This window comes from Protomyctophum parallelum, assembly GCF_964188405.1.
Source record: "Protomyctophum parallelum genome assembly, chromosome: 19".
Classification (NCBI taxonomy): Eukaryota; Metazoa; Chordata; class Actinopteri; order Myctophiformes; family Myctophidae; genus Protomyctophum; species Protomyctophum parallelum.
This window is the reverse complement of record NC_139717.1, coordinates 19,492,216-19,506,497: the sequence shown is the minus strand read 5'-3', so window position 1 is coordinate 19,506,497 and position 14,282 is coordinate 19,492,216. Positions and strand designations below refer to the sequence as shown.

The 14,282-nt window shown below is 43.9% G+C and overlaps 2 protein-coding genes across 2 annotated transcripts; one reads left to right on the top strand and one right to left on the bottom strand.

Moving 5' to 3' along the window:
• Positions 1 to 768: 768 nt before the first annotated feature.
• Positions 769 to 2,160, top strand: LOC310876766 (NADH dehydrogenase [ubiquinone] iron-sulfur protein 2, mitochondrial-like; the record flags this gene model as incomplete). The annotated part of the gene is made up of 1 exon (XM_083790414.1): positions 769 to 2,160. The coding sequence occupies one exon, from the start codon at positions 769 to 771 to the stop codon at positions 2,158 to 2,160; it is 1,392 nt and encodes a 463-aa protein (XP_083646540.1).
• Positions 2,161 to 10,356: 8,196 nt separating this feature from the next.
• On the bottom strand, positions 10,357 to 12,179 carry LOC310876825 (cdc42 effector protein 2-like; the record flags this gene model as incomplete). Its single annotated transcript, XM_083790479.1, has 2 exons — positions 10,357 to 10,764; positions 11,997 to 12,179. 2 exons carry the CDS (start codon positions 12,177 to 12,179, stop codon positions 10,357 to 10,359), a joined length of 591 nt encoding a protein of 196 aa, XP_083646605.1.
• Positions 12,180 to 14,282: the final 2,103 nt, after the last annotated feature.

The following is a 14,282-nucleotide window of genomic DNA, read 5'->3' as shown; positions in this document are numbered from 1 at the left end:
ACGCGTGCGTGCGTTTGCCAAAGAATACTTGCTTGGCCTACTAACGGCAGGTACAGTAAAGCATTTAGGCTAAAAGGACACAAAACATGTTTTAATGATTCAAATTAAATATTTGTTATACCACCATATTCAGGGTAATATAACTAATTAAGGTTACCTTTTAAAATATTGATTTTGGTTTACAGAACCACCTTTGACAACTTGCACTTATTTACTGACTGATGATTGTTAGTTAACCATGTTCAATTATATATTACAATAAATGTACTCATGTTAAACCTCGCTGGACTGTCTGAATTGCCCCATTCTGTCCCGACGGTAGCATCCTGTCCATTTACCAGACACGACACCAATGACCCACGATCTCCAGTGTGTCACTTTTTCACCCCAAATATTAGATATTGCAGCTTTTTCATTTCCCTCCCCAGTTCAGACTACTATTTGTGTTGTGTCAACTAGGTTGGGATATAGAAGGGGTGTATTGCCTAAAAGGTTTTGGATCCGCTTCCCTAGAATGACTGATATTACATAGACTATAATGTATGGCATGCCATACATTGCATTGTATAGGACGATAAACTGTATTTGGAGGTCAGTCTGAAGTCATGTGGAACTCCATATTTGGGCAAAGCTGACATCATTATTTTAGGCCGAGCTGGGTTAAAAACGACATCACAGTGTGAAGCAAAAGAGGGGCATACGTCCTCTGTAGTCGATGGAGCAGGTAAATAAGAATAGAAAACCAATAGAACCGAGACGGTGCCCACTATGTTGAGGTTGCTCAGGAGATTAGGACGTCCTTCAACACAACTCATATTAAACAGCTCTGTGGTGAGCCCGGCTTGTGCTGTCCCGCAGAACAGGCGGAAACAACAATGGCAGCCAGACGTGGAGTGGATGGAGCAGTACGACGGGGCGGTGATGTACCCCACGGCCCTCAACCGGAAATGGGTCCCGCCGCCATGGAACGACAAAGACCCTCCCGCGGAGAAGGAGGTCTCCAACCTGACCATCAACTTTGGTCCCCAGCATCCCGCCGCTCACGGCGTGCTGCGTCTGGTGCTGGAGCTCAGCGGCGAGTCCGTCAAGAAGTGCGACCCTCACATCGGCCTGCTCCACCGCGGCACCGAGAAGCTCATCGAGCACAAGACCTACCTGCAGGCGCTGCCGTACTTTGACCGCCTGGACTACGTGTCCATGATGTGCAACGAGCAGGCCTATGCCCTGGCCGTGGAGAAGCTGCTCGGCATCCGTGCCCCGCCGCGGGCACAGTGGATCCGGGTGCTGTACGGCGAGCTGACACGCATCCTGAACCACATCATGGCCGTCACCACGCACGCCCTGGACATCGGTGCCATGACACCGTTCTTCTGGCTGTTCGAGGAGAGGGAGAAGATGATGGAGTTCTACGAGCGGGTGTCCGGAGCCAGGATGCACGCCGCCTACGTGAGGCCCGGCGGCGTCCACCAAGACCTGCCCCTGGGCCTGATGGACGACATCTACACGTGGTGCAGGAACTTCTCCCTCCGCGTCGACGAGGTGGAGGAGATGCTGACCCACAACCGCATCTGGAAGAACCGCACGGTGGACATCGGGGTGGTCACCGCCGAGGAGGCGCTCAACTACGGCTTCAGCGGCGTGATGCTGAGGGGCTCGGGCATCAAGTGGGACCTGAGGAAGTCCCAACCCTACGACACGTACGACGAGGTGGAATTCGACGTCCCCATTGGGAGCCGAGGCGACTGCTACGACCGGTACCTGTGCCGCGTGGAGGAGATGAGGCAGAGTCTGCGTATCGTGCTCCAGGCCCTCAACAGCATGCCGGAGGGAGAGATCAAGGTGGACGACGCCAAGGTGGCCCCGCCCAAGAGGTTCGAGATGAAGACCGACATGGAGTCTCTGATCCACCACTTCAAGCTGTACACAGAGGGCTACCAGGTCCCTCCCGGTTCCACGTACACGGCCGTGGAGGCGCCGAAGGGCGAGTTCGGTGTCTACCTGGTGTCGGACGGCTCCAGCAGACCGTACCGGTGCAAGATCAAAGCGCCCGGATTCGCCCATTTGGCTGGCCTGGATAAGATGGCCAGGGGACACATGCTTGCTGACGTGGTGGCCATCATCGGCACTCAGGATATCGTGTTTGGAGAAGTTGACCGTTAAGGCTTCTGTGCTTATATCCGTTAATTCCTCTATTCATGGAAGCCTGTTGATATCAGGTTGCCATATGGTTACCTGGTCATTTCGACTAAAGTACTTGGAGGTCAAGTTTGGAGTCACGTGGAACTCCATATATGGGCAAAACCGATGTCATATTTCAATTGATTACATGAGATTCAAGGAGCTTAGGTGACTACACACAGTATGAGGACATCAGGGAAGAAGAGGCCCATCACTGTTACAAATGCATACAATTAGAGCACTAGCCTCGGTCCCAGCCTATTCATAGTCCAGTTTTCGGTGAAGAGGTAAGTAAAAACAAAGGGATGTGTTGTTTGAGTGGTGACCACTGCAAAGTGATGTCATGTTGTAGTTTTCGGTGGTCACCTCTTCACTTAAAACAGGACTATGAGTAGGCCTTAACTAATCTGTGAGGAGAAATGCCTTGTCACAACCTAAGGTGTCTTTCCCCCTGATACAACACTTCACAGAGAATGTAAATAGATGTGTCAACGTAATTTCCTTGAGCGGTACTTCCTCCAAAATCCCGCTACTTCCGCCGATACCTCTACAGCGTAGGCCTTGCCCAGCGTGTTGGAGCACAGGCAAGGACTGTAAAGAGGACGAGACGCGAAGACAACATGTTGTCGTACGGGTGACACCATGTTGCTCCATGGAAGGAAAGAAACATGCGCAGTTGCGAGCAAGGAAGCTGAACGCGGAAGTGTTGGCTGCATATATCCCATTGCGCATGTTTCTTTCCTTCCATAGAGCACCATGGAGCAACATGGCGTCACCCGTACGAGCCATGTTGTCTTCGCGTCTCGTCATCTTTAGACAGTCCTTGAGCACAGGTAGGAAGACAAGCCGTCACTGGTCGAGAATTTAGGGATTGGGTGTACAGGGGCTACACACAATGCAACACGGTTAGCACCGCCCACAAATACAAAATGTGTAAATTGAAATATAGGATGTGAACAAACTAAATTACATTTGAACCTATGCACAAGACTGCATGGTCATCAAGTCCATAGACTTTACGTCACAGAACCTCCTTGCTGAGAGGACTCTGAGACAAATTAAAACTAGAGCTGTTGCAGGTGTAAAAAGAATACAGATTTTGCAACATGATGGCATAATTTACCCCTAAAACACATTATGTTGTCAGAGATTAGTATCCAGGGTATAATTATGTCCTGCCGTGCTGTGAGGCACATTTGTCGGCTAGGACACCGGAGCGGAGCTCCCTGGTGCACAACCTACTTACGAGTGTGTCGCTGTTCAGCATGACTTCTATAATATATCGCTAAATTGAAGAAACTACTTGTACATGGAAAAATCACACCTGTGTGAACTGAGTGGTGCAATTCCCCCCCCCCCCACACACACACCTCTCTCTCATTAGCAGGCAGCAGGCACAGCAATACCCCTCTCTCTGTTTCTTGCGCACCCTACTGGTATTAATATGTCACATACTCGTGCTAATGACCACTGATACACGATACAGGTACACGGACATTGCTGGTTGTAGGAGTGGTTGCACCAATCAAAAACTACTAGCCGAGCGAGAGAAATGTGTGTACTGTTCACTCTTCAGAAAACCATGAAACCACTTGAAGTGGTGCCTGTCTGCTGACGGAGTCGGAGTCTCTCGATGGTCCCTCGTCAACAATGAAAGAACAGGGAAACCACGCCCCCGTAATACAAATATATATACACCTGAGCAAATATATGTAATAATGAGTAAGTAAGTAGCCTTGTCGAGCCATGAGGCCCATTATATAGCTACAGAAACAGCAGAAAGCTCTTAAACCAGAAGCCTATGAACAAATTGTACTATAACATTGTGGCTCAGGTGTAGAGTGACCGCAAGGTTCCCAGTTCGATCCCGGGCTCCCCCAGAGTTAGTGTTGAAGTGTCCTTGGATTAAGACTCCTGAACCCCTAATTGCAGATTGGTGCCTTGCATGGTTTCCTCCGGCATTGGTGTGTGAATGTGTGTGTGTAAAAAGGGGTGAATGTAATGCACAATAAATGCATAATTTACCATAATGCAGCATTTTAACATTGCTCCCTATGACAAAGGATGCGATGATTTATGTTAGAATCTAAGAAAAGGTGATTTTGGGTCACCCTTTAAACCTACCCTTAAACTTACCTTCTCATCTCTCTGTCATATAATAAATAAATTCCTGTGAATATATCGATATAAAAATGTATCTCATTCAAGACACATGTTCTAAAATCATGTTCTTTTTGTTTATGCATGCTATACACAGTAATGGCAATATATAGGCTATACTGTAGGATTATCTTGTTAGTTTCATCCAAAATATGTGGGCTATTAATTTAATATCCATTGCCACAGCAAAATCTATAATGTTGACATTAAAACAAGTAAAGGGGACGTTATCGTTTTTCTGCATACAGGTAATAAACTCCAGGTATAACTTTGGTCAGGTCTAGCAATACAGATGACATTATGAGTCTGTAGGAGTTATCAGCCAGCGGGCTTTGCTGTCCACTGCATGGCCTGAATGACAAATCTGTCTTAACCGTTGCAACGCCAATGCAGAAGTTGCAGAGTAGCCTATTGTGCACTGCATCTTTCTGCGTGAATGTTAATGTGAATAGCACCTGCATATCCGTTCAGGTGGATTATAATTAATTCGGGGGTGTGTTGGTTCAAATGAGCAGCATCAGTATAAAGTAGTGATTTTAAGGACAATTATTGTATTTGGTTCAAATAAGTGTTAAAAACCTCTATTGTGTTCAGCAACGGGAGTCTCCATGTCTCTCCAGCTTTTTTATTTTAAACAGAAAATGCATTTTCAGGTCGGGATACCAATTTTATCCAATCAGGATCGAGATACAGATTAAACAAGTGGAATTGTAAGTGATAACACAGGAATGAGCAGACACAATTGGAACTGGAACGCTATATAAATTAGTACATTTAGCTGATTCAATTTAAAAGCTGAAATTAGGTTACTCTCTCCTGATTGGCTGGAAATGTATACTGTTACCTACCTGAAAATCTATACTGTTTATTAAAGAGCTGGAGAGACAGGGAGAGTACTGTCACTGAACAAACACTCTATAGCAATGATTGCTACCAGAATATAGCGATGTATCCTTTTAACAAAAAACACTTTGTTTTAACCGACACATATCACTTACCCTACCTTTCATTTAGGCAACATTAAATAAATAGCCTACCTCCCTGTTCTCCGTGACATGTAGAAGATGCAGAGAACATATCGTTATTCATTTGTGCTCGCCTTCTCCTCGTACAACATCCTTGTCAGTGGTGGAAAAAGTACTCCTTTAGAACTACTGCGTTGCGACGCATTGTGAGCTTGTAGATCTGCTATTTTCAAATGTATAGGGGTTAAGTGGTTAATGTATGTTTTCTAATTTGTTTTCTAATTTAAATCGCCAAAGTAACTATACGTTTTCAAATGATTGTATAGTGGAGTAAAAGTAAAAATGTTGGCTCTGAGATGTAGTGGAGTAGAAGTAAAAGTACTGGAAATTGGAAATAGTCAATTAAAGTAGGCTACAAATACCTCAACATTGTACTTAAGTACAGTACTTAAGTAAAAGTACTTAGTTACTTTCCACCACTGATACATATAGTCTACACACCATACAGTCTCACACCATATTGATTGTTGAATTTTGGACTACATGCTCTGCCATGATAGCTACTGTATCTAATTGTGTTCCTTTATTTATCAGTAGAAAAGCATTCCTTTTCTTAGCCAAAAAATGACATAAAACAAATTAACAGGAGCTGTCCAGTGCTGAAACGAATTCAAAGGATGCCAGCAGCCAGACACATAAGATCTTTTGAAGAGGGATTAATTAAAGGAACATAAAAATTAAGGAATGTGCAACAGTTGAACACTGTATAGGGGGTGAGTGAGTGAGTGAGTGAGTGACTGACTGAGTGAGTGACTGAGTGAGTGAGTGACGGTAGCACTAGACCTGGTTAACCCCCTGTCTGTCTGTCTGCAACTGACTGCATCGTTTCCATTCAGAGGCTAAGCCTTCAGATCTAAACCTTCTCTGTGATTATATTGAGCTTGTTCAGCTCCCAGGCCCTGATGCCAGTATAATACTGTATCACTGCATAAAACAAGATGCTGGCTACTAGGGGACTGCCTTATAATTCCAACATCCCATTATTCCAACTATGTAGCTTTGTGTGCGGTTAGGGTTAGGGTTGGGGGTGGGGGTGCTGTCGGAACTTGGAATGCACCGGTTACTACAGACTGGCAAAACATTTCCAATGGCCTACAACACACTGAAGGACTTGAGGAGGTACAGTCTGCTCTGGATCTTTGTTTGTTGTTCTGGAAAAAGGCAAGTCACGTCCACAGGGGGGCAGTGTTGTCATTAGTACTGTAACAGGCAATTTAAACTGTGATCTTTAATGGCATATTAAGCACAACTTTTTCTTTAACAACAATAAACTTTGCGGTTTAAGGACATATCCCACTTGATACCATTTAACTTTAGCCAAGAGTAGTTAATGATCGAAACAATGAAACCAGAAAAGTCTCTTTATCAATGCATGCTTATTTGCAGGATACAGCACAGAAAAGTGATTTACAAAGAAAACATTAAGAGCATTAAGACAAAGAGCAAAATAAACAATTACACAACGACTTCACCCCTCTTAAACCTATCTTCATATAATTGATCCACCCTCCCGGACCCTGATGCTAAAGATAATATTGTACAAATTACAGTCTCATAGGAGAGCTGTGAACAGCCTACCACTACAGTGACATCATTGTTAGGCAGATCTTTTTCAATTATTATTAAACTAGATTTTCATTATGCTAACTTTCCAGGAATAGAAAGCCTGCAGTTTCTATTAGCTTGGATTCCCCATGCACCGAAGAACTGCATGCACTGGCAGGTTTCTGAACTGTCCACAATCCTCAATTCTCTGAAACACAGATGGGGTAGACACAAATGGCAGTATGGCACCATATTATAATGACCATTAGTAATTATATACCAATTTTTATATCCAATTTTATTAATATAGGTTGAAAATCGAGAAGTCGTCCTTTAATAAGATCACGTTTTAAAGGGATAGTTCAGATTAGTTTAACTTACTGTATGAAATACTTGCCATTAATATAGTGGTTGCAACTGTATTAATTGATTGCCCGAGTCCTGTGGTGGGAGTTTGCTCTGGTTTTGGTCAATATTAAGTAGTTCCGGTAATTTTTTGGGGGGCACTGGGGCCACGCAGTAAAAGTGAATTAAATAACGTAATTTGTATTGTTGACCTATTTCTAAAATATTAGCGCAGCTTTCGTTCAACTTTGACCCCTCTATCATAGGCTATGGAACAATTTTTGGGGCGTAGTGATATGACACAACAAACATAGTTCCGTGTGATAGAGGGGTAAAACAATTACAAAAGTTGCACTCATATTTTAGAAATAGGTCAACAATACAAATGACATTAGTTTTGTGGATTAATTTACTTTTAATGTAACAAAATGAACTACTTAATATTTCACCAAAACCAGAGCAGAACTCCCACCACAGGACTCGGGCAATCAATTAATACAGTTGCAACCTTCTACAGAAACCGAAAGACAATTTTAAACTAGTTATGGTGACAACTGATGAGGTACCCATGTACCTGTCTAGATACTTCCTTAATGTTAACAAAGTCCACACCCACAACACCAGAGGGAGTGCAACGAACCATGTACAACCCAGATTCCATTTACAGTTTCACTTTCAAAGCTTTGCACTTCACCCATTTTTAAACTTCATATAAATGGTGTCGTAACTTTCAGCGTGCAGCAGTGTAGGAAAAACCAGGTCAGGATACAGATGGAGTGAAAACACACAGCGACTCGGTTTAGCCAAAAGTGAGCACCGGATCCAGGCAGAACCCTGATCAGAACCCAAGCCTTTGCTTATATCTTGTAACTAGTCCCTCCTCTCCTCGGGCATACAGCAAATGTAGTTGATTATAGAATGATATTATACAAATTATTGTCCATATACGACAATGGTCCTCACTATACGTATCGCACTCTGTTGTGTCTCAGAGGACAGCTGTGGACAGTTCAGACACGTGCCTACCTACCAGTGACGGCATCGGTAGGCAGGTTTGGACATTTCAAACAAGATTTCAATCATTATTTTTTTTATTTTGTTATTATACCAATGTTCCAGGAATAAACATTATGTAGGCTACCGTCATTTATATTACTTTGGAATCCCCATTGATGCCATTGGTAGACAGGCTTATGTCCACAAGCCACCAATGAGATACAGAGTGAGGAGACAGAAATGGTGCAATCTTATAAGTTATAATTAAGGGAGAGGGTGTGCTTTACCATAATTATTGGCATGACAGTGATCACCAATCACCGATCGGTGATCACCGATATCAAGATATTCTCCGTCGTACGACCATGTAGTATAGCCAACTGTGGGACACGTCAACTCCTGGAAGTGACTGCAGCCAGACTGATCTGCATAACTGATCTACAAGCTTACAAAGTGTCGCAGTGGCAACGCCTTGTGAACTTGTAGAAATCTAAATTAACTGGCCGCAGGGTACTGGTTGTTGTTCTCCCGGTGCTTGTTGTTTTTGGGTTTCTCTCCAGTAGGCTATAGGGCAGTGTGGCGCGGGTGCACAGCCGTGCCATATATGGTCTGATCAGGTGCGGAGTGATTTATTAAATGTGATTAGGCCCAGAGCTAGGTGTGTCATCATGCTGGTTTGAAGCACAGATAGATGGCTATTTCAACCAATCAGATTGCTTCGTGAGTCTTCGTCGGAATTACCTGTTGTGTAATGAGCATTTGAGAGGAGCAATTGAATGGAATGAATATAAGGTGGAAAATGGGTGACGTGAAAGATCTCTTAAGACAACCAAGACAGTCTCATTTTACCGCTTTCCTTGCAACAACAAAGCTACTGGTCTCCCAAATCTGGCTGTGACAGGCCGTCTGCCCCACAATGAATACTAACGCCATTTCATTTCATTGTGTCAACTAAATCCTCCATTAGAGATCGTATTAATGCAAACTATATTTAACATACTCAACCATTCACACATTCTAAATATGCCCCCGAAATATTATAATGAGCAAATGGACTGTTACCACCTTCAATAATAATGATAATAGTCTTTATTGTCTCCACATATTTTATTTGTCATGGACACTTTTTAACCCTCAATGGCTTCCTTTCTGAAAAATAACGTCATTGTAAAAAAGATTCACACGTTTACATATTGCTATTTACAATGAGAAGCGGACGGGAGCTGGTGCCACTTGGACCCAGACGCAACGTATAGGACTAGAAAATGACGTCGGACTCAAATACCGAATACCGGTCCGGGGACCCCCTGTGGTCCTTGAAGGGATTCCAGGTGGTCCCCAGCTATATGATGGAGAGTTGGTAATCAAATGGACCCTTATTGATCTTTAACTCTTGAGAGCGTAAAATTAAAGAGAGTTAAATTATTGTTAAACATCTGCATTACTTAATTACCCAATTAGAGAATGTAGAAGGATTGTTATTTTGATCAACGTTTGCCTATTATCTCTCCTAATGGTACCGACATCAATACAGCATGGAATTGTGGACATTTTCTCCAACAAAAACAAAATATATTTTGTTTTGGGTCTGAGAAGCTTAGAGATGGAGGGAGACCCGCACACTGTCCCTTGCTGGTTCAAGAGCTTTTTATTTAATGTCCAAAATGCAACGTTTCGGAACAACAAATGGTTGTCCGTGGCTCAAATGCTGAATAAATAATGGGCCATGATGTGAAAAGGGTTGAAAACCACTGCTATAAAGCACCTTGAGCTTCATTTATTAAAGTATATAAAGTTGTATTATTTTACTGTGCACAAATGGAATCAAATTGTTCGATTTGTTGGCAAGGGCAGATTCCTGTATGTATACTGTTAAAGAAGAAAATATAGATCAAGCAGGGACACCCACACTACACCAGATTAAACCTTTTTATACATTTCATAGATATCATGAACCAGTTTGACAGCACTGTTGTTATTTTGTGTAAATGCATTTGTTTGTGCATGTGAGACATTTAATGACTCAAACCCTCTATACTTGGTCTGCTCTTGTTTTCTCCCCCCAAAGAAATGAGCTATTATACAATATATATATTTCTCTAAGTCCTTACTGATGTGACTGATGTCTGTCCATCACCTGGAGCACATCGTCCAAGATGGACGGTCCCAGGTCAAAACTCAACGCACAACAAGGCTCCTCCTCGTCCTGGCGAGATGCATTACGGGTAGGCTCCTCGTCCTGGTGAGATGCATTATGGGTTAGCTCTGACTTCAGCCTCAGTCCTCCCTCTTCTCCTTCCTCCTCCTGGCTCCTCCTCCCGTCTCCTCTGCCAGGAGGAGGAGGCGGCGGCGGAGGGAGGATCGTCTCCCGGATGTCCAGCTCCAGATCGTCCAGCAGAGGCAGGGAGTGGGACTTCCTGTGTCCAGGAGGAAGCGCTCGTCTCTGCACCTCCCCGGTGGCGGGAAGGAGGCGCGGGGGTTTGGCAGGCGCCGGCTGCAGGAGGTCCTGGTGGTTCTGCATGGGGGGTGGGGGGGGGAGTGCCAGATGTTTAGAGCTAAACCCACTAACAAAATTAAAACAACAAAAACTAGAATTGGAACATTTTTGTTAACACTACATTATCTACACTATACACTATACAGTACAAGCTCATTTGAGCCTGTAGATCTGCAAAAAAAATTAAATCATGAAAGTTGTGAAGAGTCTTTAAGCTTAGCTTTAAATGATATATACCGGTATCTTTAAAGTTACCATTTTTGAGGGGCGCTATATGTACCCCATGATTTGATTGGCTGAGCAATGTGTGTACCCCATAGCGATGATTTGATTGGCTGAGCAATGTGTGTACCCCATAGCGATGAGTTGATTGGCCGAGCACGGAATGTGATGTATGATGATTTAGGATGATGTATGATTATAAGAGCGCCCCTCACTTCACATGAGTGTGATTTATAGGACAAATAATTAAGAAATCGCACTCGTGTGAAGTGAGGGGTATTTATTTTCCCTTTTTTTTTTACTTTTGTAGGCCTATGTTCTTTATCCATCCTGGCTATTGTTTCTTGTATGAAACCAAATTAGTTACAAGGTGCATTCATATCGGCCACATGATGTATTACACATTGTCATTTAGTGCCGGAAGTGCATCAAAATAGGAGCTCTGGGGTGCCGGAGTTGTCTGATCGCTTTTACTCTGAAAGCCATGAACCGGAAACAAAAGTTGACTTTACAAAGTGACCTCACATCCCGATCGTTTTAATTTATACGATATATGTTCCAAAAAGCGTTCATATTTTGCGGGAGAGACGGATGAGGAGCAGAAATGAAGCGCCAGCATATCGATCCATTCATGACCACGGAGAGCGCCCTGGATTAGGAGATACGAGTCATTCTTTCCGCCGCGCTAACATGCGAGTCAATGACAAGCTAATAGTTGCACAGAGCGTTAGCATACGGAAAGCGAAAAGCGAAATGCCAAAAAAAAAAAATAGGAAGAATTCTGAATATTCTTATCTCGCCCCGTGTCACTAGGACGTCGCTATGACGTCCACAGACGTCCAAGGTACTAATTCTTCTGAATCCTTATGACGGCCTGAGGCGTCGTATGTAAAATTTGTGTTAAAGTCCATAGATTTGGCTGGCAAACGATTTACGCCATTTAAGTGACGAAATCTTCAAAAGCCATGGATGGAGCTATAGCTAGCGCCGTGTCCCTATAGAAAATCATACGAATTCTGTCACTATACCTGGAAAGCGGACAGGTCCCCGAAGCTGTGGTGTCCCTTTGCGTCCAGGCCGATGTGGGACAGGTGTTTGAAGTCCCCCAGAGGGAGGCTGATCATGTTGACGGACAGCCGCTCTCTGCCCTTGGTCTTCCTGGACCAACGCAGGCTGGCTGTCTTCACGTAGGTGAACGTCTTCAGAGGCATACTGCTCTGTGCGTGCGTGCGTGCGTCCATCCGTGCGTGCGTGCGTGCATGTGTGTGTGTATGTGTGTGTGTGTGTGTGTGTGTGTGAGAGTCTGCAACAGAAATAGCAAAAATGTTAGGACAAAGGAGGGGTCACACATTGACAAGAGGGGGTATAGAAGGTGTATCCTTCTAGAATTGAGTCTGTAGGCCTATTTTTTTTTTGAAAAGTGTTTCCTGTGGATTCATTGATTATTTTCTTTGCAATAAAGACAAAAGATACCATAGTGTACAGAAACGCTTTCCCATAGAACAGAGGTAACAGGTACTTCCGCCCCTTTTCCATCTCGCCCCACTGCTCTATTCTAGCTGTATATAACAAACATAATTCATGTTGGTAACAAAAAATACATCGCATGGATGCACCCGGGACGTATACTCAGTGATGTATCCTGAGGTCAACGGGTTTTCGGGTCTACCAACATCATACCCCTCACTCAGGGGACCCAGCCGGGGTAATCAAGTCCCGACTTACGTCCCGGTAGCTACTCTCAATCAGTCCCACTAGGGCAGAACCAGGGCCACACAATCCGTTGGAACTACTCCAGAACTACTCTGCCAGGGCTGGGAGGTACACTTTCCGGTGCATGGAAGGACTAGGCTCTGTGGGTTGTCTCCTGTCTGGGCCCCTCCTACGTCTCACCAGGTCCACTCCTGCTCTCACCAGGCCCAGGACCTGTGCGTTGCACCAGAGTCCCAGCACCAGACACTTCATTCAGGAGTGGTGGGCAATGGTTCCGCAGTGCAATGGTGCTACAGCTCAGCTTGCTGCTTGCATGGCCCTCCTAAAGGCCTCACCGAGGGTGATTATATAAAAGTTATCATATTAATTTATCATTCACTCTGTATATCCATGGGCATAATAGCATGATGATGCCATTACAAAACATGGGCCACATGGAAGAAATGTGTTTACATTCATAACTGCTAGAAGGTCCTAAATTAACTTAATTAAGAAGTCACCATCTCTGTCTCATGTTATTCTTTCTTAATTTTAGTATAGAGATCAACTACTATACAATCAAATAAATCTGTATACAAGATAATTTCAGATTTCAGAGAGGGAGGGAAATACTAAATGAACTGTTAACTACATTAACACATTTCACGGGGGCGAGTTGGTAAAGGAGCGAGTCGTCTGGTATTTAGAACAGACAATCAGCTCTTCAGCAGGTATCACAGCATTGTATAGATTCTAAGCAATATGCCTATACCAATGTAATTATTGTATGCTTTATTTTGAAATTGCTCCTACTGTCTTTCCAACACTGTCTCTCTCTCAGCTATGCTACTGTTTGTCTCTCCTACACTGTCTCCCTCTCAGCTGTCCTATACTGTTTTTCTCTCCTACACTGTCTTCCTCTCAGCTATACTGTCTATCTCTCATACACTGTCTCCCTCTCAGCTATGCTACTGTCTGTCTCTCCTACACTGTCTCCCTCTCAGCTGTCCTACTGTGTGTCTCCTACACTGTCATCCTCTCAGCTATACTGTCTATCTCTCCTACACTGTCTCCCTCTCAGCTGTCCTATAATGTCTATCTCTCCTATATACACTGTCTTCCCTCTCCGATTTGTGTCTCCGAGGTGAATGTTTCAAGGAATGAATAATGCAATAATGCCAGCCATTGTCAACATTTCTTTGTCATGACATAATCCTGACAAGTGTTGCCAATGGGCTGAAACAGGAACAGGAACCTACTCATCCGGTATCACTGTGTAAACACATCATGGCTGACATTCCATACCAGTGTCACATTCTCCTCGTCATCGATGGGATATGAGCCCGCGGCAGTACGCACACACTAGAGCTAAATTCCAATACCCCAAATCTCGGCCACTCGCTCACTCACACTCGGTCATGGTGGTGTTACAGTGAAATTGGTGACCTGCTGAAATATGTGACAATCGTGTAGACGTCACTTAACATCAGTGTCCGAACTTAAAAATCATTGAGGTTTATTCATTAGCAGAGTTCAACCTTGTGGTATTTAGGCAACACATTTAAAGACCTCCATGTAAGTTATGTGAAGTCCACAAGATGGTCACATTATTTTGGCAGGTC